Genomic DNA, 26,778 nt, shown 5'->3' on the forward strand with positions numbered 1-26,778 from the left:
AGGCTGTTTCCTGGACTGCACACGGATCAAATTACCTCAAACGTGATCTAGGTCACCAAGTCTCGTGAAGTCCCGCGATACTTTCCTGTCGACTGGCCAAATACAGGCAGGACGCTTTGCGGTCGTGGTTTTAGCGTAACCTATGTGGGGTTTGGCGTAACCTATGTGGGGTTTGGCATAACCTTTGTTATTTCGAATCCCACATAGGTTACGCCAAACCCCACATAGGTTACGCTAAAACCACGACCGCAAAGCGTCCTGCCTGTATTTGGCCAGTCGACAGGAAAGTATCGCGGGACTTCACGAGACTTGGTGACCTAGATCACGTTTGAGGTAATTTGATCCGTGTGCAGTCCAGGAAACAGCCTGGGGTGAAATAACACTCGGCTGGATGTTGACGGATCTGATTATGGCGATATGTGGCGAAAACGGGAAGAAAAATAGCTATTTAGATGCAGGAAATACAGGCTACCACTTGGCCCCAAATCAACTCCATTTTACACTGACTTGGACGATATTGATCTCAAAACAACGCTAGGACGCCCAGAAACGCTGCAGACATCGCTAGGTGAGTGGCCAATTCATAATTAATGCCAGGAAATGGCTCCAGGTTCAAAAAAACCGAAATTCTCCTTTAATCATCCTAAACCTAACCTACAGTACTGTTAACTCAACAACTAAGGGGGTTGTTGTGACAGTGAGGGCAGGCCGATTGTTGTTTGAATTGTTTACAGAGTTTTAAACATGAAATAAAACAGTTTAAATGAACATGGAGTCTTAATTTATAAAGATGAATAGGAAAAGTAAGATGTGCATGTCAGATTATATCAAAGTATGAATTAAATTGTGCAGTAAATGCTTACACTAGCCTAAATCCATCATAAGGCATCTGTCCCATAATACGAAACATTGTGTCCCATAATACGAAACATTACAGAAAAAAAGGATTTTGGGTCAGTTCACACAAAAGAGGATGCCACGCCTCCTTGGAATATAATGTAACCTTCATTCCACCTCAGAAGGTTAGGTAACATCTTGACTATTACAGAAATGTATCATGTGTTGGGCTATTTTTTTTAATTGATGGCAAGAAAGCTTCCACAAGGCGAAAAGTCAAAAAGTGTCCCATAATACCTCCATTCACCCTACAACAGTGCAAAACGACAACCAACACCATCCTCAAAGTGCATAGTAGACAAAACAATAACAATAACAAAAGACAAGCAGCAGCGCTTCCTAAGTCCCTATCTACAGCCTCTAGCCTGATTCAACAGTTTGACAGCCTGCCCTGGGGCACAAATGCGACGCGTGATGCGCGTCGGACTTTCAGTAATAAAATTAGTGGTGTGTTCCTCCACCTCCACAACAATGACGTCTCGTTTTGCTAACCTAACGTAACGACGTTACTTACAGTTGCTGCAGGGGGACGCGGAAAATAGCTTCTGATGTCCCTCTTTTTCCGAGCGGGAGGGCGAGGAGGAGGCGGCATGTCGGCATGTTAGTAGTGTGTGTCAGAGCCATGTGTGTGGGTGGGCGTTTGTTTGGTCATCAGCCAAATGAGCCAATCAAACGTGAGTTTGGGGGGGGGAAATTGGACTGGCCCATTCAGTTGTGAAAAACAGGGGTAAATGTAACTTTGAACATATTGCAAACTAATTTCACTCAATAATGGTCGGGTCAATTCTATCCTTGCAAAATATGGGAAGACAATCTAAATGACCTATATAACTGCACTCCAAAGATAATGCAAATAAGGTTGCTTAAAGGCCGGCTTTACCGTGGGGAATATGAATATATATTAAATCTCACGCCCCTAACGTTTTCGAATCCGTTGAAATTTTTGAAATTGGTTGTTTCCCGCCAGAGATATCACCAGAAATCCACTCTGTGTGGAGGGGGGGGGGGGGGGGGGGGGGGGGTGGTGGAGGGGAGGGGCGGGTGCGGGGACCCGAAATACTACATTTCCCACAATGCACTGGGCTCGCGTGGCCTTCGTTTTAATGCCCACCCCTCAGGCATTTGGCTGATATCAAACTCCAGTAGGTGGCGGTAATGCACATATATGTTTGCTAACCGCCATAAAACTCAAAGAAGAAGAAGAAGAAGAAGGCTTCGACAATAAAAGATACAAAGAAGAAGAAATAAATCGAAAATAAAATTGCCTCCAAATTGCACCAAATGTAAACGGTAGTATATATGTCGGGAGATGTCTTCATAAAAAAAAATTCATGCATTTTAAGGCATTTTCGTAGGAGTTACGCGCATCTGATGTTGTAACTATTTTCTGTAAAAATGTGTAAAAATGGGTACATTGCTCAGCGTTGATTTCGTTACTTCAACTCACCTACTACTAGATGTAAAATTTGACGAGCTTTCCAATGCCGCCAGTCCCGTGTCTTTTGGTGCTTCCGTTCCAGAGATATGGTCTCTTGGCAAGGAGCTATGGAAAGCTAACCTAGCTACAGTATGCTATGCGGGTGAACAAGATGGCTGCCTTTTGCTTTTCGTCGAGAGCTCTGAAGGGGCGTGGAGGACCTCTAGAGGCGGGACCATGGCTCACAAGACTTGTAGTTCATAGGCGCTCGAGTTCCGCAAGCGGGGAGGGAAGCCGGGTGACGCGTAACGCGTCATCCGGCTTCCCTAAAAATGTGAGAGATGCCTGATAGGTCAGGCAGTGAAGCTCCAATTTCAAAATATTTCAACGGATTCTAAAACCTTAGGGGCGTGAGATTGATATATATTCATATTCCCCACGGTAAAGCCGTCCTTTAAAAGTTGGTAGGGACAATTGGACACCCTGAAATGTTGGTTGTGACTTGTCCCGACCAACCCTACCCAAATCGACGCGCTTGGGGATATACAATTAATAGGCGAATAAGAATGTGCCTGACGAAAAATGTAGCTTAAAATACGTTCATAGACTAGAGAACGTAATTAATATTATTTTTCCTCATACATCGTTTCAACCGCCAGCAATCCATCCGCTATTAATCAGAATGTTTATTTTTTTATGATCCAGTGTCATGCCGAGTCTTGCACCCCCGCTGAGAATTGCACCCCACCATATTTTGGGGCTGTTTTAACTTAAAAACAGGGATGCAAATCTCGGCAGGTACAAACTGCCGAGATTTGCACCCCCCTCCATAAAGCCAGGAGAGATCCCCAGGTCTCGAGGTCCTCTGTACCCGGATTTTAAGCACCAAAGTCGGCTTCCATGAGCCAGAAGAGAGCCCCAAGCATGGAAGTCACCTCCACGCGGATCTAATGCATCAAAGTCGGTCTCCATGAGCCAGGACAGACCCCTTGGCTTGGAGATCACGTCTACCCAGACAATTATATAATTTTTAAACAGTTAAGTTTCCGTATAAATGAGAGGTACGGTGGTGCAGTGGTAAGCACTATCGCCTCACAGCTCGAAGGTCGTGGGTTCGATTCCCACCTGGGCCGATGTGAACACTGAAGGAATGCGTGCCCGTCCGCATGTCCTCGAGTGCCCACCACCCGGGTGGGGGTCGGCAAAATGGCCTTTCTGTGTGGAGTTTGCATGTTCTCCCCGTGCCTCCCGGGGGTCTCCTTCATATAGGAACCCCCTTCACAAAAACATGCAACATCCTGGTTGCTTATATGGTTCCTCCTCTGATCGTTAAGGGCGCCTGTTCAGAGGGAGGGGAACTGGTTGGAATAGCGTGAACCTCCCACGTGCTATGTCCTACCGGTGAAGCTTCCTCGGGCAGGTGAAAAGAAGCGGCTGACTTGACTGCCCATGTCTCGGAGGATGCATGGAATCAGTCTCGGCTCTCCCCAGATCGGCAGAGGATGGAGTAGCAACCAGGATTGAGTAATTCAAATGAGCACTAAACGGGGGATAAAAATGGGATAAAAAATCGGGAAAAAAACATTTAAAAAAAAAAAGAAAAAAGTTTCCGTATAAATCATTACAATATGCTCCCGGAAGGTGGGGATGCAATTCTCGGCGGGGGTGCAAAACTCGGCATGACACCGGCCCGCCCGCGCGGAGGGATATCACGGTCAGCGCGGTTACAACTGCGGCCCGTGCATCACTAGTGCACATATTGCAAGCCGTGAGTCAATCAATGTGAAATCAATCAAAGTTGTTTTATGAAGAAAGGTGACTTTGAAACAGTGCTTTTAACACGTTCACTGCCAATGACGAGTTGAGTCGTCAAAAAAAATCCAACGGTTGACTGCCAATGACGAGTTGAGTCGTCAAAAAAACGGTGGGATGTGGATCAACGCCCCCCACGTCTCCTATAAAAATATTGGAGCCACCGAACGTGTACAACCCATTCCACCGACCCACTAAGTGGCGACAGTGCTCTCCAGACTAGAAAAAGCCGAGCCAAAACTGCAGGGGAACACGCGAGGAAACCATTCTCATACCGTAAAATGGATTGGCGAAAACGCTTTCGCTTTCGCGCATTATCGCGCTGGGAGCTGGCGGTGGGGGATTGCAAATTTGCATAATAGATTATGCGTGCAACACACTTTGAAACACGGCAGAAAGCCCACAATCGCAGCAGCTTCATTGCAGCTGAGCTCACAACCGAAACGACTCATGCAGACTCGCCCAAAGAGCAGCCGCCAGCAGCCAGGCAGCACAGACAGGCAGAGCCTCGCTTGTGACAAACGCTGCAAAGCCACCAGAGACACACCCATGGAGGGAGGAGTTTGAAGGAGAGGGGGGTTTCCTGCTGCTATGGAGGAAATTACTGTTCAAAACTATTGTTTAGATGTCTGACGTCTTACGCCAAAAATAAATGGTTAAAGTGACTGTTCTATCGAATTTCACAAAAAGCCATTTATCTCAGAATAAATTTTCAGACGCTGAAACCATGCTGTATTCTACTGCTAATGCCTACATAACTACTAACTCTACAAACTAACTCTTTTAGACAGAGAAAGCACACATTCTATTAGTTCTTTTGAGATAATTTGTGTTCACAAAATCTTAGCAGAAAAGAATCCTCGGCTCTTGAAAGATGAGCCAGAATCCTCAAAAAAAAAACTTGGCAGAACCTACCTACAGTATTGAAAAAACGGCTGGCAGTGAATGTGTTCAAGTGCTTTTAAACTTTGCATGCAAATTGAGCACTCATTCATGTGGCTATACTGTGCCTGCATATCGGCATAGAGAGAGATGAAACATGAATCAAACCTGGTCAGAGGTAGGCTATTTTCTGAAACCAAGAGGGTCTAACATTGTCAATGACAATGATAATGTTATTAAAAGCAGACTACAGCTGATTGACACGGCGTGCTCCAACAACAGAGAACTCCCGCAGCTACTGGGAGTATTTGCTTAACTTTATTAAACTGGAAGAAAAGGTAGGATACATTATTGTTAGTTACCTGTAGCCTTCATCTGAGAACTGAAAGCTCTTGCCAGTGTTCTTTTAAAAGGCTATGTCCATGGTGTTGAGTTGAACACTTTTATTCAAAGCAGAGTGTATCAAAGTCAACGCTGCGGTTCACAGAAATATTTATTAACCCTGAAGCTTGTATTTCAGGTCGTTGTTTGATTGACCGGACATAGAAGCATGGTTGGCATAGGGAATTTATTGCAATAATCGAGATTATATGGGCTATAGTCTGCTATCAATTGTTTTTAAGCTCAATAAACACATCTAATATTTGACCGTAATTCATTCCAATTGTCTGGGAAACTGAAATCATGCCGGACACGTTGACCGGCACCGTTTTTCTCTGGTGGAAATGCTGAACAGCAGTATACAGTCATAACATTAGGCACAGCAATGCCAGCCTTCTTAAACAAATGTTTTTGTTTTGTAACGTGTATTTCAGGGTTGTGTAACGTTAACGTTAAGGGATTCAGTGAATGAGTTGCCCAGCAAAGTAGCGTGTTTAATTGGTGCCCCGATAATTGGGCCGATAGCCCACAAGCAGAGCCAGCTGAGCGAGGCAGCGTGACGGTGGACCGGCTGGAGCTAACCTCTCCCAGCCCCCACGCCTAAACCTAACCTCTCCCACCCCCAACGCCTAAACCTAACCTCCCCCAGACCCTAACCTCTCCCACCCCCCACACCTAAACCTAACCTCCCCCAGACCCTAACCCTAAACCTAACCTCTCCCACCCCCCACGACTAAACCTAACGTTGGCATTGCGGACTGTCTGCACTGCGGGTGGTCGGCATAGCGGGTGGACCCCGTTTAATTGGTGTAACGTTACCATTCACATTAATGTCACAGTCGCACAAGACTCATAATAACGTTATGAATATGGATAACACGTGTTAACACGTCAATTTACATAAACGTTAACATGAATTTAAACTCACTCACCTAGAATTCTTTGTATAACTCGGGATTTCTGTCTTTGAGGTGCTTTGACGTTGGAAATGTTTCCTCCTTTTGTCTGGAAGCTGCGACGGCACCGTTTGCATATTGGTTTTTGTGAATCTTTTATTAATCCCTGCCAGGTCATTCGCCTCAAACGCAAAGTAAACCCATACCCGACTTTTACTGTTTTATTTTCAGCGAGTCGAGGCAGAGCTGTCGCTGCAGCTGCTCTACTTGTTGACAGAGTTTGTCGCCATTCCCCATGTTGTTCTCCCATGCTGGTAGCAGGGTTGCCAGATAACAGCTATTTTCCAGCCCAAAATAAGCGATCGTGTTTGCGTCCTCGGTATCTACTGTACCTTGGGTATTGTAGAAAAGTCAGTACCGTCACATTTTTAGAATGTTGGCATCGACTTGGTACCGAAGTATCGGTTCTTGTGATATCCCTATTTCTCTGAAAGAGAACTTTCAAAATCTCAGTATCAACAATATCATTGCAACGGCCTAAAAACTGCGCTTAGTGCCAAGCGCAGCGCAGATTAGTGGGTGTGGACCAGCACACTCGATATTTTGGTGTCGGCGCTACAGGTGGCCTTAATCATTATAACCACGCCTTTTAAGCGTAAAATTATGCACAATCTGCTCATTGGGGAAGTGCAGTAAACGAATCACAAGCTTCCCTTTTAAGGTCCAATTCCACGGAGCGATCCAGTCCAGTCAGAAAGGCCAAGCGCTCTGCTCCCCCCGTCCCTTTCATCCCCATCTGTCTGTCTCCATATACTGTAGGCTATTATTCCATATTATTATGCTTCTCAAACCAATCTAACTGCAGTTTAAATACTGCAAGCATGTAAATACGCTACACTATTGCAAGATCAAAGTGAAAAGAATGTTCTAAACGCATTGGCTAGAAAAATATAGCCTATCCCTATGTCATGATGAGATTAGATTGGTGAAAGTTTGTCCAGAATGATATTGTTTTCTCTCCGCTGCTGCACAGGTAGGATGATGCACATAAATATAGCCTACATTATGTAAAGTCATTGCATACATGTGTTTTTATTGTAAAAGAAAATGTGAAGTAAGTCGTCTTATTGGAGCGACATCACAGTAGGAAGTCACAGTAGAACCACCTGGATTACAGATATGTTTCACATAGGGTTGTGTTTGGATTTCTGTTTTATTTTCGCCAATATTTAAATGTTCGAGAATTGCATGTTGTGTGAACAGAAACATTATTTCTATGTACCACTTTAGGCAGTTTAGGCTGATTTGGTTGATATTTCTTGTCGAAATGGATTAACCTCAATGCATGCTGGGAGATTTCACATGTGGCTCATCAGCCTCTGAGGGAGTGAGAGAGAGAGAGAGGGACTGTCTGATGCGCGAGAGAGAGGGAGTGTGAGAGAGAGAGGGGGAGAGAACAGCTTCTGAATGACGGGCTCAAAACTACGATAGAACAACTTTTTTCCATTGGTCTTTGTGCCTGTCTGACGCATGAGAGTGAGGGAGTGAGAGAGAGAGAGAGAGAGAGGGGGAGAGAGTGTGAGGAGGCAGAGGAGAGCTGTGCATAAATACGCACAGAATATCCGCGGCGCACTGAATACGGCCTGGTTTTGAAAAGCGCTAAGTGCTAAATTAACGCCAGGGGGGAAGATATTGTTAGGCCGGTATTTAAGGCCGAAACGCCCATTCTGGCCTATTCTGGCACTGCGCCACGCCTCTTTGGCGTAAAGCGCATTTCGGGGCCTAAAACCATGTTGCTATCTTCCCGAGGCAGGCGCAAGGCACTTTTTTTTGCGTTTAATGCCAGTTTTTGCGTCTAAGGCCTGTGGGAGAATAGGGCCTATGTGTCTCCTGCTTGGAGAAAATGTTGAAAAAGTAGAACTCTTTGCTCAGTATGTGCTGTCATGATGACTTGATTTCATGCCATAATCTAAGAAACACATCAAGTCTGTAAACTCGTATTGTTGTTACTGTCCAGAAATAAGCTATTGTATGTGATGAATCTACCATATTTACTTTATTTTCATTTATTTTACTTCTATCTCATTTATGTTTGAATTTATGCTTTAGCAACATGTGCATATTTGACTGCCACTATTAATTTCAACTAGTTGACTGCAAAGTCCTGCTTTAGGGCTCATATAAGTATTGGCTTAGCTGCCTGAACAACATTTCAATCAAAGTTAGGAACTTCCCTTTTTATTATTTTATTTGACTTTTGTTTATGCCTACAAAGCAAATGTTACTTTGTACTTGAGTTCTCCCCTGGAAGTTATTTTGGTATAAATGGGCCATTGTATTTAAGCAAGGGTTATATATTATGCAGAATATATGGAGACAATAACTTTTTCATCATTGTAAAGCCACAGCATAGTAAAGAGGATATTCATGTGATGTGTATACTGTAGTTCTTCAGTTCTTCATAGATCTAGCCTCTTTATTTTGATCTCATAGTGGACCAGATTGATGCATTATACTTTAAAATGTAAATGTTTTTCTTCCCGAGGGGGGGTAGTAGGGGTCATCTGTGGCACTTCCGTGACCGTGGAGAGCGAAGGTCCGTTTCTCAATGGATTTGTCATCTAGGAGGGTTAATAAACAAATTTAGCCGGGGTGTATTTTTAAAAAAGGCGGGGAAAATATTTGAGAGACCAAAATCCAAAATGGCTGCTGTGGAAATGAACTTTTTAATGCTTTGACCTACAATGATGCACAATACATGGTTTCAGAGTTTATTCTGGTCAAGGAATACATATTTGGTGTTTATATAATGATTTGACCTATTTTTGACCTTCAAATCCAAGATGGCTGCCAATTTTGAGGCAGTTTTTTCAAAATCGTCATAGAGCCTTCATATTAGTAGCCTACCCTATTTAATGGGAAACCGCAAATCAGCAACTGTTGTTTACACACAAACATTGACTTTAATGACCTCAGAGATTACTTCTGTGTACTTATACTGTATATTATTCAACTCATCATGAGAAGACCTGTCATTCAAGCCTAATATGAAGGCTCTATGACGATTTTGAAAAAACTGCCTTTTAGAGCTCAAAATTGGCAGCCATCTTGGATTTGAAGGTAAAAAATAAGTCAAATCATTATATAAACACCAAATATGTATTCCTTGACCAGAATAAGCTCTGAAACCATGTATTGTGCATCATTGTAGGTCAAAGCATTAAAAAGTTCATTTCCACGGCAGACATTTTGGATTTTGGTCTCTCAAATATTTTCCCCGCCTTTTTTAAAAATACACCCCGGCTAAATTTGTTTATTAACCCTCCTAGATGACAAATCCATTGAGAAACGGACCTTCGCTCTCCACGGTCACGGAAGTGCCACAGATGACCCTACTAGGGGGGGGGGGGTGGTCCAACGTTCAAGGTCCAACCACCACAATCTCAGTGGTGACGTGCCTATAAAAACTGAAGATGCATGTGTCAGCACGACATCCTAAAGAGTATTGAGGGTATTCAGCATCATTAGATTATTTTGATAGCACAAAAACAACCTGTATTAGTGTTAAAATTACAACAGGATCACGCACTAGTAAAAAAAGGCCTATGCATCTCAAGCTCCCAAGCTGAATTTCAGTCCCAGTCCATTTCTGGCCACTACCGTATTTCCAAAATTGCCCTGGAGGACGAGCCTGGGGGCATGCTTGACCTTTGCCTGTACCCACAGCTGCGTGCTAGAACGTGTTGGATAAAACAATGTGTTCAAGTGAATTTAATGGGAGCGTGTCTATATTCCCACAGCCCGATGTTCCCCCAGCCCTGTTTCCTCTGTTTAATAATGAAATAAAGATTTTCACCTGTTTCAAGCATTTTCATAGATGGGGGGAAAAAGCGTAGAAAAATGATCCTACTCCGCCAGCGATAGCCGTGGCCGGAGGGATTATTTTTTTCGGATTGTCCATACATATGTACTGTACAGTATGTCTGTCCTGCCCATTCTCATTACATCTCATTAGAATGCACTGTCCCCCCTTCTCTCTTAAAAGAGCACCTCGGAGACGCTCAGTCTCCCTGAGATTGAGCCAGCCGATAGGCTAACTAGAAAAGTGTCTGGCTGAGCCACGTGTAAAGTATAGTGCAAGCCGAATAATAATACATGTTTCAGTGTGCAATAATTTAGATAGGTTAACTGGAAAAGTGCCTGGCTGAGCCACGTGTAACGTAGGGGGCAAGCCGAATAATATAAATATAAATATAAGCTCAGTGTGCAATAAGGACAATTTGACACGTAAGGCATACTCACTCTACGTATTGCTTACTTAAACGTACTACACTACTTTGCTCCTATCGCAGTAATACTGGTTAACGTTTATACTGTTTATACTGTTTACTCCATGCTATGTTGTGTTGTTTGTTTCTTCTATTCTGCTTATTTTACTATTGCACTACTACTGTGTATTTATTTTAGGATATGTGTGTTTTGTGAACGAGCAGCTGTGATTTGTCCCAATTTCCCCCCGGGGATTATTAAAGTCTTTCTGATTCTGATTCTGATTCTGAAAAAGTGTCTAAATTGCACAAAATCATACACTGGACTTCTTTGTGTCCCATGCAAGCAACCCGCCAAGTGTGAAGTCAACTGAACAATATGAGGATATGAGGAAACACAGACATACTGTACAGTACAGATTCCTGCCTTTACAGTATGGTTACTCATTATTGCTGTACTATATTACTACTAGCTTACCTATTACTTATTACATACACTGCAGTCTGGCTCTTTTTTTTGGGGGGGGGCACAGGTTAAGGGGGGGACAACAACACGTTATGTGCATTAGGGAATGGCCATACCTGTGCTGTGGGAACATGGGGCTGTGGGAACATGGGGCCTAATTTTGAGGAAAATCCTTGGGGAAACATAGGGCCTAATCTTGCTGGGAGGAAAATTTCTTCGAAATGGGGGAACATAGGGCTGTGGATATAGGGATGACCCTAATTTAACTTGTTTCAGTGAAGCAGCTCCATTATGAACCAAGCTGCTGCTGTGTTTGTGCTGTCTATTCGTCTGTCCAGAGGTGCTGGGCGCATGTCTGGGCCAAGTCAAGTCCAGAGACATCCTTTGGTTGAGTTGTTTGGTCCGCACTTCAAATGCATGTTCTCACCTCACTTATGGAGGAAACGCACCATGGTTCCAACGGACCAAACAGGGTACAGGGTAGGTGTGAAAGCCTCCTTAGTTTTAACTTTGTGTTATTCTGCTCTTGACTGCCATGAAAACCAGAATATAAACGACTCACCATGCAATGCCACACAGACTGTTGGACTGGCCCTGGCTTCAGGGCATGTTCACACCTGATGTACCACTTCCTTGGTACGCACCTGATGAAAGAATGGCACATTGTTTCATTTTTCTGCTGGTTCAGTTCACTTTTAGAGAGCAAAAACAATCAAACAGTCCAGATAGGGCTGCCAGACTCTGGTAGATGGAAAATATAAATTCCTTTTTTATTTTTTTACTGCTGAAATTATAATTATTTAATAATATATATTATATACCTATACATATACACATAATCATTAGAGTTATATGTGTGTACATTGGGTATACACTTGAGTGTGTATTTGGCACTGCGTAGGGGAGAGTGGGGTGAGTTGTGCCAGTGGGGAAGTTGTGCCACCCCTTGTATCTAGAAAACCATAGAAGAAATTGGTCATCTGACCACACATTTTTGAAGAGGCATCCATTTTACTCACTCTGCAAAGAAGGGAGGCAGATGGCACAAGAGCTAAGCACATTTAAGTTCAAAAAACTGTTTTTTGCCTCTCAAAGTAATTTTTTTATGATCAAGGTTTATTGATTGTTGTGTCTGAACAATTATAGACAAGCTTGAAAACATTTCACACATGTGTTAGTGTTTTAGTAAGCTACAATATGAGGCTATACTGTTAGCATGATGTTAGCTCCAAACCAGCTATATGATACAAGTTTGTTAAAATGGTGGGGATGGGGTGATTTGTGCCAAAAGGCCTGGGTTAAGTTGTGCCAGTGCAGTTGCAGTTGATTTAGTGAAATTTTATTTCATTTTGTTCTTAAATGTTTAAATAGACCTTGTTGAAGAATATTGCAGTATTGGCAAGTGTAGCCTGGCTCTGTGATAGTTGATTTTGTTCATTTTGAACATAATTGTTATTTCTGAAAATGTTAAATATGTAGGTCAACTGCTGCTACCGTTTAGCCTTGTTTAACCCTGTTATAGTACACTGGACTTTAGTGTTATCTTTATTTTGTCTTGCTTTGATATAGCATTACAGTATATGAGATGAAAATGATCTGTTTTACTTCAGTAATCAATGGCACAATTTACCCCAACGTATTCTCTCCAAAGGCACAACTTACCCCGCACCGGGGGCAAGTTGTGCCAAGAGACCACTTTTTTAAGAATAGACATATTTTTTTAACAGTTTATTTAAGATCCAAAGGGAGTGTTCCCAGTGGTGCACAACATCCTGAAATATATTTACATATTGTAGTTGGAGGCATTACTGTCATGCCCTCACTTTAAAGACACCTCAAGTAAAAAGTGGCACAACTCACCCCACTCTCCCCTAATGGCCACTGTGTGTGTGTGTGTGTGTGTGTGTGTGTGTGTGTCTGTGTGTGTGTGTGTGTGTGTGTGTGTTAGGGCTGAACGATTAATCGAATTTAAATCGAAACCGAGATTTGAAACAACGCAATTAGATTAATCGCAAAGGCTGCGATTTAACATGTGACATGACTGCATGTAGGTACACGTGACGTGACGTCGTTACGCAGCAGCAGCACACCGTAGTAGACGAACGTATGTTTACGCAGCAGCAGCATCAAACGTGCCTGGATGGAGGAGGAGAAACAATTAGCTGCACCAGTCTGCAGAATATAGCTAGCAGCGAGCCGATTAGCTAACTACAAAAGTTGACACATTATTCACTCTGACTGGATTTTTAATAGTGCGCCACTGACTGGATTCTCTACAATGGAAGGGCAGCTATCTAACAAGACTCGGAAGTGTAATGGCTTCAGCCGAACAAGAACAAGAAGCGGCCGCCGGATGATTTAGCACCGAAGAAAGGCTGGAACTACTTTGGATTTAGAGCATCGGTTAGTGACCAAAAGACAGTGTTATGCAAGCGCGGTGCATAACCACCGACAGCGCTTCAAATGTCATAAAAGCTATGGAAATCAACAGATGGACCAGACTCCAGTGCTTCACCACAGACTGCACCTCGCCATCGGTACGTTATTTAGCCTAGCAGCTAGGGCTAGCAAGGTAACTTTACTAACGCTAGCTCTCTCCGTAAGGAGATAGCTCATTTAGCTAGTAAAGTTAGCTTGCTAGCCCTAACTGGCTAGCTCACGTTACATGTCCTCTTCCCCTCTCACTTAACATTCTCAGTCTGACTCTGCCTGAATGCAGTACTTTTATTGTAACGTTAGCTTGGTAAGCCTACAGTAATGTCTAAATGCCCCTCTTCACCTCCCCCAATATATTATAGCCAATATATTGTCAGTCTGGGAAATGGAATGATTCTGTAGAAGCTAATGTCCTCTCTCCCAGCGTTCTGCTCTCTCCCTCCCCATCTCTCCTCCCTACTTTCTCTCCCTCCTACATCATCTATAATTAGTTCCAATCTTAAAAATGCAATACAGCTATGTAGTACTTATAGAATAATTTGGTTAATTATTTTGTTTTTCAGAAAAGTTGCGAACAAGCTACATAAGTGCAGAGAATGTCCCACAAATCAAGGCCCGGGTGAAGAGAGAGATGGAACAAATGCAGGTGGCACTAAAGGTAACCTGCATTAATTCTCTCCTCTCCCACTCCTCTCCTTTCTCCTCATCCTCCCCCTCTCTCTCCTTCCTTTCCTTGCAAAATAGGGCTTCACTGAAACACTGCTTGTGTATATAGCCTGCCCTGTGCCCCGTATTTGTTGTGTGAATTAATGTGTGTGCTGTGAATTGCATTAATGTGAAACTTAACAGTTGTGTCTGTGTTTTGCAGGAGAAGAGGGCTGCCATCACCTCCAGATGCTGCTGCTGTGCCTCAAAGTGCAGCACAGGAAGGAGCCAGGCCATCGGCTGCAAAAAAGGCCAAGCGATCCTTGGGCAGTTACTTCAAGAGCTGCGGCAATGCTGGTGCTTTTTGTTTTGTTTTTATTGTTAAAGACTTAAGACTTGAGTTGTGTCTCACAGAGAGAATTGCAGCTGTTGTTTAAAAGCAAATAAATGTTGCTGGAAGGAATTCTTATCCAAGTTCTCATCCTTGCATTATAATATAGAGCAGTTTGTTGATTGTGATGTTTGAATGTGGTAGGCAAATGCTCCATTGTGTTTTACATTTATTACAGTTAATATTGCACTGAAACTTGAGTAAAAAAAAATCTAAATTAAATCGAAATCGCAATATCGGTCAGAAAAATCGCAATTAGATTTTTTTACCCAAATCGTTCAGCCCTGTGTGTGTGTGTGTGTGTGTGTGTGTGTGTGTGTGTGTGTGTGTGTGTGTGTGTGTGTGTGCTTGAGAGAGAGAGAGCCACAGCAGCAAAAACATTTTTTTTATTTTTTGGTGAGAATTGTGAGTTCTCACTCGTAAAGCCTGGGTACATTTTACTTTGTTTTAAACTCAGATTCTCACATATGCTGATGTACAACCATCCTTGCTGCCTAAGGGGCTACCCAGTGCAACCCAGAGACCTATGGATGGCAACATGGCAATGAGTCCATGGCAACCCGGGGGAGTATACAACAAGTGACCGTAAGGCACGCGTTATTATGGAACTGCGGTTCCGGCAAAACCACGCCCTGTGCCCGCCTACAAAGCAGTCAAGCGCCGGGATTGGGCAGGAGCAGGTCTTTTGTTCCCTTTTGACAGCTCTGCGTCTTGACAGCTCCGATCTCCCACATCACAAACACTGCGCCCAGCCCAGCGATTTCATTAATGGGCCCCGAACAAAATTATTTTTGCTTGTGAAACAAATGTTCAGTGTCAATATAAATGCATGCCTAGACCCGAACCCTAAACCTAACCTCTCCGCGCGCGAAGGGTGCGTTGGCCACATCAAGGATATACTGTAGTACCTCACAAAGGTGTGGTGAGTAGACCATGAGGCCACAGCACCATTGACCTAAAAAATATGGACAAAGCTATCCCATTCGTTGGTCGTCGCCATCTTGATTTTTCGTCAGCAGAGTGGGAGGGTTGAGTCCTTGCGCAGCTCACATGAGATGGGGGTTTCCCAGAGCCACAGCTCTGCCTGCTATTGGTCCGTGATCGGCAAGATGCGCGATCACTGGACAAGCGATCTGTCAATCTCCCCCTTTTCTATCATCTATTCTATTTTACTCCAAACGGGCAAGTTATATAAAAAATTATATAGACCAAAACTGTGCTTTGCTTCTGACTGGAAAGATGTTTAATCGTGTTACAAAGTCAGGCATTTTAACATGGGGGAATGCCTATTGCCCCCGATGCCTAGTGGCCATTCGAAGAACTACAGCTTTTCAATTCACTTCTGCGTCGGGCTTCCCTCTGATGGCTGTGTGCTGTGCAGTTGGCCACTGCACAGCACACATGTCCTCCACCAACACACCGCGCAACAATGCCCATGTGCGTTGGCCTGTATCTGATCTCGGGAGGGTGGCGTAGATTCAGGCGAACCGTCTCCATCTCCATGCATGTTTATATGGCGAAGCTCCTGTGCTTCCCACCGGCCATTTGCCAAGAGGCCTTCGAACACCACACCCCATCCCCACAGGGAGGCGCTGTCCATAATACGCGTGAGCAGAACCAGACCCAACCGAGTGCGCAACGAGAGCCAATGTGGGTCCGTCCAAGCGACCAGGGCCCGGCAGGCTTAGGCCTTGGCCACACTGATCCGTCAGAAAATGGACAGAATTATTGAACGGACAGATGTTTGTCCGATGAGAACTGAGTCTACGTCAAACCCCTCGCCGAAAGCGCCGGGGCTGCTCCGCGGCCGGCGAGCCTGCCTGTGCAGCCTGCGTGCAGCTCCTTGGAAATGTGACTAGATGCAAATGACATGAACAGCGCGAGTATAATAGAATGTAGATCATGTGCAGATAACTGGAGAGAAGTATATGCACTACATTCTCCCCTTGGACTAACTTCTAGTCACTGAAATCCTAGTGAAATCACACAATTTTACTCATTTTGCTATAGCCTCGTTCACCGCCTCAGCCATCTTCTTTGAAAAGTTTAAACAAATCTCGGAACGCCTCCTCTCGAGACCTCGACTCTGATTGGCTAAACGGACAGTGACTATCCGACCATCCGATACGTCCATCCAGAAAAAGTTCATCCCTCTTCAACTTTCTGTCCATCAAAACGTATGCAAATTTTCTGGATACGTACGCTTCTGAGTGCTCCACGGACAGTCGTCATTGAAAATGAATGGAAGTGAACAGAGAAATGAATGCACACGGACAGACACCACCCAGCAAGCAAAATTACGTCATGATAACGTTGTGATGACGTGTTCCAGTGACGTTCAGGACTAGGCCAGATGACATGGTGATTTGGGGATGATTTAGATGTCTACGCGGGAACGTCAAGCTGACGTCGAAATATGACCGTTACCATGAATGGGCATGTTCAGTTATTCTGCTATGTACACAGTGTATATTCAGCAACTTTATACATAAAGCTATAATTATGTCCAGATTAACAATTTTATGCTACATTTTCAAAAAATATAATACCAGCCCGTGTGGGATTTGAACTCGGGCTCTACAACTTACAGGCCGGCTATTCTACCGCTACGCTAACTGTTCGCTGAAATGTTCTGCTGTAGGTTGGAGTAATATAGCCTACTGTTTCAAAACATGGAACCCTTGTTATTTTTATACCGGTATAACATCCATGGAGTCGGGACAGTTTTATTAAAAACGATAGCTAATTTAATTCAAAACTGAATCTGGAAGAATCATTGAGGGTCCCCTCAGTCAAAATTTACAAGTGTCACCAGCCTATAACGTTTGTTTGCCAGTGCTCCTGCACAAACAGGCTATGAGACACGGATAATACATAGCCTACCGTATACAATAGGATTATGGCAGAAACTTGTTTTTTATTTAAAACATTGGCGTCAAGTCTGACGGTCCCTAAGCAGCTCGCCTCACCGCCCGCAGCACATAGAGACCAATGTTATTTGTCCAGCTCGGAGGATCGCTCATTTAGGTGAAAATGAGGTTGTAGCTCGTTGTCTACCTTGCTAAGATGGGGAGGCGTCGTGTGTGCAGTACACGCTTCGTTTATGAGCTATTGATCCGGGAAGTGCAAATCTGTCAATATATTTCCAACTTTACCGAACTTTTGTGGATCGCACATCACAGTGTAACAGTTTACAATCTGTAGCAAGCAGAACCCCGAAACACATGCTACCATGCAACTCCAACTCAAATATTTACGCCTCGCAGTGTATTTTCTCTCTTTCAAAACAATCTGGCACTCATCTCCTCGTAGTCCCACCTCCACGAATAAACAGTTTGTTAATCAGCAGATGTCCACACGTGCTGATCACTCGGATTTTGGATAAAAAATAGCCCAGGCTGAGAAATACGTGATTGATTGCAACCATTTAGTTATCCTCATGGATATTTCAGTGGTGAGTGAAATTAGTTGGATAGTGATACTTGGGCCAGATCTGACCCGTCATGATATGACTTGAGCTGGCCCCGATTGGGCTCTCTCGATTCGTCCGGGTCCGTCCGTGCTTGCTGGGCACGGATCAGTGTGGCCAAGGCCTTAGCACGTCAGCGACAACTCGCGACGGTGGTCCCTGGCCGGGTCCAGACAGTGACCGAGGAACCATATCTGGAACGGGATGTGCAGCAGCCCGAGGGGGACTGCAGCGGCCACTGCGGCCATGAGCCCCAGCATCACCATGCATTGATGCACCGAGACCGCGCAGGGCCTCGGCTTTCGCCAGGACGTGCCTCTGCCTTTCCATGGAGAGGCATGCCTGCATGGACAGAGTTCAACTCCAGTGGTCATAACCTGCCCTGTGACGAGGCAGCTCTTCTGCTAGCCGCGACACGCAACTCTAAATGGATTCTCCTTTAGAGTTGCGCACGGCTTGCCCTTCTCCGTGGAAGTCAGACCCAAAGCAAGCTCGACTGGCTTCAAACCTGCACGAATCACAAAGACAAAAGTACTCACACGTAGCCACGGGTGTCTTCCCTCATAACGGACTGGCAACGGTGTTTGTTAACTTTCAGTTTACGAGTACGATGCTTATTTGTGTAGCCGGAAATGGTATCTTTCCCTTTTCAGAGACTCTTCTTCTGGGAGCGTGGCCGCATTTCAACTGCACAGCAGCGCCACGCCCCCAGAAGAAGAGGAGCCATCCTTTAAGAATACTTTAAAATAGTTGCGTTAAAATAACAATATATAACAAAAGCCAATGCACCTTGGGCACGAAAACGCTGAAATTAGGAACCTTGGGTATAAAGGCATTAGAGTTGTACTGTATGGGAAGTCTTTAAGACATAAAGCTGTTATAAAAAAAAGCCATCCCCCAATATAGTTTCACATCGGGAGCATTAAAGTCACTCGTACTTTCTTTCTTTTTTCCAGTATGGATGTGAAATAGGTGTTAGATTGCATTCATAATGGTCTTAAAAAGGTGTTAAAAAGACTGCCTGCAGAACCCTGCTCTCTCTCCTCAGTGATCCGAGCGAGGGTCAGGGAGGTGAGGAGTCGTGGTCTGGAGCTCACGGCTGTGGTGGAGGTGAAGGAGGTGCTGAAGTCTTCTCTGGTCAACATCCCCCAGGGGGCGCACACACTGTACTACTCCTCCAGCTGCCTGTGTCCCCCTGTGTCAGCCGGGGTGGAGTACATCATCATGGGCTACGAGAACGAAGAGAGATCCAGGTAGGAGCAGTCATAATAGTTAAAGGGCTAGTTCAAGTAATACTCGAGTCCAGGACAGTTAGAGTCCGGGACTCATTTTCAGTACTCGTGACTCGACTTGGACTTGAGCATTCATGCATCCAGATTTGGAAGCTTGAGATGAGGACTCAGACTTTTAGTGAAGCAAGAGGTCATGACATGGTGTTCAGATTCAGATTCACTTGTATTAACACAGTAGGTAATCAGATTACATACAAGGTATTTGACTCAGTGTAATTTTGTGGCGTAGTGGTCACATCAATAGTTAGAAGACAAAACAATACAGAAAGACAATCACACACAAAAAGGTGCAGTCCAACAGTCCAATTAACTGACATATGATGGGGGCTTGGGGGTGTGGTTAGGTGGATATATTGGGAAGGGGGGGGGTGTTAGAGTCCCCATTCGTGGGAGCTGTTCTTGTGACCAGAGGTTCTGTTCTTGATAGACCTCAGTCTTCTGCCAAGGGGAGTGCCTCAAAGAGTTTGTGGTGGACGTGGGAGCGGCCCGCCATGATTTTACGAGACCGCTTCCTTGTGGTGTGCAGGCCCGGAAGGGATGGCAGGCTGCATCTGATCACCTTTTCAGCACAGCGGATGTATGGTTAACACAGCTACTGTAAGAGCCGAAAAAACACCCCTGTAGGGGCCAAACAATGCCCTTGTGCAATGTTACACACTAGCAGCTGGCAACACAGGCTAGCGTTATTGTTGCGGTTTAGCTAGCAAGTTTGATAGTCACAATTGATTAGCTTGTAAAACACAGTTTTGTCGAGTAACTGAGCAGCAAACGGATTTTACCCGGATTTAAGCATGAATTGTACATGCTAGTCAGTGAGTGTTTCAGTCACTCAGTGGCATTTTGAGAAATCATTGTTACAGGAAGACATGGCCATGAACTTGATGTCTGCAGCACTGCATGAGCGCTCTAATCACACGCGGAGTCATACTGGACTGTGCAAAGCCGAGCTGGCTCTGGGCGTCGTATATGGTTAATATACCACAGCAATGAACCAATCAGATTGCTTGATTTGAGCTACCCATTTTATAATTGCTTTTCTATCATAACTACATCTGTAGGCTACAGTACTGTATGTTTCAGAACATAAAACACTTAAAGAATGACTGACTCAGCACAATTGTGTGTGTGTGTGTGTGTGTGTGTGTGTGTGTGTGTGTGTATGTGTGTGTGTGTGTGTGTGTGTGTGTGTGTGTGTGTGTGTGTGTGTGTGTGTGTGTGTGTTGCAGATTGCTGCTGATTGAAGGTTCTATTGCCCAGAAGTGGAAGGACAGAATGACAAGGAAGGTCAAGGTATGAGTACATACAGACATTGATACACAGATATACAAAACACACCTGTGTACATAATGTCAGCATTGCAGCGGTCACTCGGGGTAGTAGGAGATCCTTCTTGGTCCTCAGGTCATGGTGGGCGAAGAGGCCGATCCTGGATCCGCATGTTCGGGTGCAGTGGGAGGAGGGGGATGGTGGTGATGGGTTTGGTGCTTCATGACAAAGTGCTTCTACACACATTTACCCACTCCTCGAAAGTGTATCATGCAGGTGTTAAGGTCTGTGTGGCACCTTTTGATGTTCGCTTTAATGTCCCTCCTGGGGCAGGTTGTCCTATGAGAAGATGGGAATATAGGACTTGTTTTGTAAGATGAGAGTCAGGCATACAGAGCTGGTGTTGGGCGAAGGTGGCAGTGATGGTGGGGATGTTGGCTTCCACCAGGATGCTGCTGTTGGTGTGTCTATCTTCCCAGCAGTAATCTCCTGGCCTGGAGGTCACGTTTTTCCCAAAACGCCCCCATGGGGCTTCCTCAGGCACAGCTGAGGCGGTGATCCTTTGGAGGATAGGAGAGAGATGCTGCAGAGATATGTAAAGTGGTCAACATTTTCCGGTCTTGTATTGTCAACAGAGAGGGTTGGGGATAGGTAGGGGTATTTCTATTGGGTGGCAATCTGGGAACCCAGAGTCTATTTCGGCACGTAAATGGATGTTTTGGACTTCCACTTCCACGCAGCGGTGCCTTTTATAAACATACATTGCGTCGCTTTTATTTTGAATGCTTAACATCCAAATTCTTATATATTCACCAGCGTTCGGGACTGGAACTCTTATATTTGCCGGTACAACAGAGCGGCACTGCGCGGAGGCAGAAGTCCCGGGCAGAAGATTTGCACTTTACAGGAAGCCTAAAAAAAACGGTAGCCTACAGCTGTCCCAGAGTCTATTTACGTGCCTAAATAGACTCTGGGTTCCCAGATTGGTTGGGTGGTGACTGATAGTGGAAGTATTTTTTATGTTAAGAGCCAGACCAATGTGCTTATGCGAAGACATCCAGAGTGCCCTATAGGTCCTGTTTGCCTTGGCGAAGGCATCCAGCGTGCCCTGTAGGTCCTCTTCTGAGAGGGTCAGAGGGTGTTGTCGTCAGCATACTGTAGCTCCATGACAGATATGGTGGTGGTTCTGCTTTTAGCCCTGAATCTGTTGTGGTTCAGAAGTTGTCTGCCCGTTCTGTTCATGATTCTGACTCCTAGAGGCTCCTGAGCCTGCTGAGCCTCCTGAGCCTGCCTCCTGAGGCAGGCGGCCTCCTGAAGCAGCCTTAAACTTCTCTACCACCCTCTCCAGGAACTGTTGGCAAACTTTCCTGGCAGTGAAACCTGTCGAAAAGTAATAGTTGACCTTTTTGTCACCGGGCGAAATTGACAAATTCACGTGGTAGCCACCGTCAAGGTAGCAGAGCACTTACCCATGTACGTGTTTGAGGCTCTCTGCTACCCCCAGTGCGTACTGGGAGAGGACCAGGTGCTTCTTGAGATAGTGATAGTGCTTCTGCACCTTTGATGGTTTATCAGGGAGGTACAGGTGGTCTACATCTCCCACAATGGCCACCATGCTGTTTATTTAAATCACCACCCCATCAATGTCATGGGTGAGCTTTAGAAGCTCTGGACGTTGGGTGGTAGTGGCATGTACACACATGTAACGGCGTTGTGTATGTGGTACTTGCAGCAACTCATGTTAAGGGCTTGTCCAGGGGTGGATTCGAACTGCTGACACTCGGCTTGGGAGTCCGACATGTTAACCGCAATGCCAAGAGAGCTAGCTCCCTTGGTGGAGCTGATTAACATGCCTTTATACCTGGGGAGTGAGTTTAACCATCCACTCGCTACCACTCGGGACTCACGAGGAATCCGCGCTGATTCAACTCGGTTACACACACGCGCACATCCTCGTCATGCAGGAACTGATCAGTAGTTTGGGCGCTCTGAAAACACCCAACAGCGAGGAGCTGTTGGATAAACCCACGTCACGGACGTCCATGCCTGTGTGAGTGAGTGTGAGTGAGGAAAGGACTGGCAAAGAAGAGCAGGAGCTGTGTAAAGTTGTGACCTGTCGGTACGGTGTCTAGGGCTCGAATTACAGCAAAGCAGCAAGTAAATTAGCTAAATAAATATAATTAAATACATTTTTAATTAATTCCATAGCTACATTTAACTCAAAACTACACCAAACATAACTACCCATATGTAAAATTCGACGAGGAATCGTTTGGGACCAAGTCTTGCCAAGTCTGTACGTGCTTCCGTTCGCGAGATATCGGCAAAAGAAAAAACGTAAACGAACGAAAACGAAAGGAGCAAAGAAAGTAAGGGTACCCTAGACTCTCACTGAGAAACACTTTGAGAGTGGTGAAACAGTTATCCTATCTGTGAAAATGGAAAAATTGAAGATTTCATTGTTTTTTCCCCATCTAGACCGCATACAACCAGGTCTAGTTCAAAGACAATTACACTTACACATTTCAAAGCTAGGCTAGATTACCAAGGGTACCCTAGACTCTCACCAAGAAACACTTTGAGATTTGTGAAACTGTTATCCTATCTGTGAAAATGGAAAAATTAAAGATTTAGTTGTTTTTCCCCATCTAGACCTCATAAAAGCAGGTCCAGTTCAAGACTATTAAACTTATACCTTTCAAATCTGTTCTAGATTACCAAGGGGGCCCTACACTCTCACCAGGAAATACTTTGTGGAGATTTGTGAAACTTTTATCATCGTATGAGCACACTTGAACATTAGACTAGGGAGGAATGGCGGCCATCTTGGATTTGGGGCCAAATCTGACTTCCCTCCACATCTGACAATAAACCTTATGGTATTCACTCACTATGTGAGAAATTGCATGCTTTTTTGAAGCAGTGCACAAGTGTTATAAGCACATTTGTACATTAGACCCGGGGGAATGGCAGCCATCTTGGATTTGAGGCCAAATCCGCCTTCCCTACACATCTGACAATAAACGTTATGGAATCCACTCACTATGTGAGAAATGTCATGCTTCTTTGAAAAGGTGCACAATTTGTATAAGCCCATTTGTACATTGTGCACGATTATTGTGCTTATCCGCTCTACTAATATATTTTGGGGGTGAAAACCAACTCCCCAACATCAAAACTGCACCAAACTTTGGTCACAGCTAGGGCCCATCCCAAAGGCTACTGTCAGCGAATTTGAGGCAAAACGGTGATACGCTGACAGAGCTACACCCCTTAACAGTTGACAAAAGTCCCATACACTATAGGAAAAGTTGATTTTAGGTGACTTTTCACACTGCTGGGTGCCCTCAAGGCCTCTGGAAGCCAAAGAGAACCTCCATTCTCGCTGGAGGCTAACTAGAGAAGCCAGACTACACTTGGTAACCGTTTTCATGGCCCTGACTTCAAAGTTAGATTTTTGTTTAATTATCTTACACGTTTGTTTGTTTTGGGCGAAAGCGTCAAACGCTTATATCTCGGGAAGGCAAGGAGATACAGACTCGGCTCGACTCGACTCATTGGAAAGCTCTTTGAACGGGCTTTCCAAAGAGTACAGAATCCTTTCTGGGAGACGTTCCGTTCCAGAGTCATGACCATTTGAAATAAGTGTGATTGACCATATATTTGGGGGGTGAAAACCAACTTCCCAACATCAGAATTGCACCAAATTTTGCACACAGCTAGGGCCCAACCCAAAGGCTACTGTTAGCTGTGATATGGAGGAGAGCAGCAATGAAAATGGGCAACATGTTAGGAGCAATGACACAACCCTGCTTGACTCCAGTGTCGACCCTAAGGGTTTTGTTTCATCTCCACTGAGTGCTGTGGCTGACATGTTGTCATGCAGCATGCATGTCTCAGTATTCATATGTATTTGTCTGGGCAGCCAATCTTTGCCAGAACCAACCTTACGGTTCACAGAGTCAAAGGCTTTGGTAAGGTCTATGAAGGCCAATGGTTGATTTTGTTCCCTGCATTTTTCTTGTAGTTGGCAAGCTACAGTATGAAAATGCTGTCCGTGGTACCTCTATCTGGGTGAAATCTATGATCTGAGACACAGGTTGTTTTCAGACAGGGGAGGAGTCTGGAGTTTTCCCAGTGGTGGACAGGAGTAAAATGTCATAGTAATTTCAGCAGTCTGCGTTGTCACTTTCTTAAAGACAGAGACAGTTAGGGTATCCCTAAGTTTCCCATGTTTTGAGGAGCAGGGCATGGATGTGGCTAAATTGATCTGGTCCACCTTCCTTCAGGACTTCGGCTGAGATGCCATTAGGCCCAGCAGCCTTGTTCTCATCTCTCAGGCCGGGTTGAGCTTGCAAATTCTCCTGTATGGGTTGTTGAGGGAGTTGATTGGTCAAGGGCCTTCATCTTGGTTGGTGTCCCTGTTCAGTAGCTCCTTTCCATGTGTTTGCTATTGACTCATTATCCATCAGTAGCGTTAATGAAACCTCTGGTATCTCCAGAGTCTGCAAGGTGCTGGATCTCCAGAGCCTTCTTTGCCCACCACTGGTTCTTGATGCATGACTAAAACATGCTCCAGTGTGTTTCAATATCTTCTGGATATTGACTGGGCAGTTCACCACTGAGAGCAGCCTGGAGCTGTTGTTAAAAGGTACAGGTCTCACCCAACCGATTGATGTTGAGCTTTCGCCGGATCAATGTATTCTACATTACTTCTCCACATGAGACAGATGGACATGATGGAACGAATTAGTTCATATTACCAACTCCTTACTCGTTGTGTCTCTCCAGGCTTTGTGGTTTCTTCCCACCATGGCATTCAAGTGTCGAAGCAGAATTAGCTTGTCCTCTTTGGGGACTTTGCTTAGAATGTTGCCCAGGTCAGCATAGAAATCCGCCTTAACTTTGTCTGGGCAACAAGTGTTGGCGCATAAGCACTAATAACGGTGGCCTTTTGACTGCATGCAAGCATCACACATCACACATGCTCATACTGTCTGTCTGTCTGTCTGTCTGTCTAGAGATGGGATCAGATTCTCCAGAGGAAGAGCAGAGGAACCCAGCGCCACAGTCGCCACTGAGACCCAACTGTGTGTGTATGTGTGTGCGCAAGCACGTGCATGTGTGTGCGCGTGTGTAGATATTGCACTGTCTTGGCTGTCCAGCATGTTGCAGTTTCATCTCTTCATTGTATCAGAATGTTTAGAAGTCTGGGCGCCTTTAACCCTTTATTATCTTTGCACAACATAATGTCTTAGTGTGTTTTTTTCCTGTTTGTGCGTGTGTGTGTGTGTGTGTGTGTGTGTGTGTGTATGCCTGAGGCACTCCAAAGACGTGAGGCACTTTCATACCAAACAGTTGTGATGACTCCCTGAGAGGAACAGCGCCCCCTGGGGAGCTCCGAGAGAACTAAATTACATACCTTCTAGGGCTTTTTTCTATTTGCATTCACATGGCAATAAGAATGTTGAACTGACTGTTTATTGTATGTTCACACCAAGGCGGAAAACAAGCTTCACTAGTGCGTGTTTGGCCTTGGAATTATTCATAAGCCACATTTACATTTACACGTTTTTCTTATTTAACCTTAGCAACGCTCAACCTAAGCTCTACCTACGCTGAACCCACAAGTTTCATTTAGTCGTTAACAGGCAAAGCCGTTCACACCACCCGCACAGGTGCCACGCTCACGCCTCGCTCAAGCGATCGTTCAGGATTCACGCCTATTCCAAGCGTGATGCGTGCTGAAGCCGAGCATTGTCAAGCCAGGCATAAAATCAATGGGAGTTTGTGGGTGGGTTCAAGGCGCCGAGTAGGTGCTGAGAGGAAAAGAGAAGGCTTCTTGTGTGAACGGTTAAGCGTGAGCCTGCCTCAAGCTTCAGTTCTGCTTATGTTAGACGTCCTATGTGAACAAGGGCTGAAGCCATACATGTTTGAGCCTTTGTCCCCAGCAGAAACATCTTAGCTAGTTAACGTTAGCTCTGTGTCAGATAGTTAACATTAGCTCTGTGTCAGCACAATTGCCGGAAAATGAGAGTTGGGTTGAAATTGGGTAGTACATGCTGATATAAGCACACTGTAGATTTAGTATAGAATGAAGAAAACATGATTGAATTTTGATGTAAAAATCCAAAGAAATTGGATTTTTGTTAATTGTTTTGCATGTTAAATAGGTGCACATGAGCAGGGATGTGATCTAAAATCATTGGTCTTTTTTATTTTAGTTCGACTTTAACCCTTACAGGCCTAAACATAACCAT

At 44.7% G+C, this 26,778-nt stretch overlaps 1 protein-coding gene across 1 annotated transcript in view; it reads left to right on the top strand.

The window, feature by feature from the left end:
* Positions 1-25,919, top strand: part of frzb (frizzled related protein) — a gene marked incomplete at its 5' end in the record, with an annotated part of 77,453 nt that extends 51,534 nt beyond the window's left edge. The window contains 3 exons of the mRNA XM_083638332.1: positions 19,009-19,213; positions 20,479-20,542; positions 25,540-25,919. Coding sequence (XP_083494458.1) covers positions 19,009-19,213; positions 20,479-20,542; positions 25,540-25,599 — 329 coding nt within the window. The 3' untranslated portion in view covers positions 25,600-25,919. The remainder of the gene's footprint in view (positions 1-19,008; positions 19,214-20,478; positions 20,543-25,539) is intronic.
* Between the last annotated feature and the right edge of the window lie 859 nt (positions 25,920-26,778).

The sequence above is a fragment of the Poromitra crassiceps genome, assembly GCF_964638095.1.
Source record: "Poromitra crassiceps genome assembly, chromosome: 6".
Lineage (NCBI taxonomy): Eukaryota > Metazoa > Chordata > Actinopteri > Beryciformes > Melamphaidae > Poromitra > Poromitra crassiceps.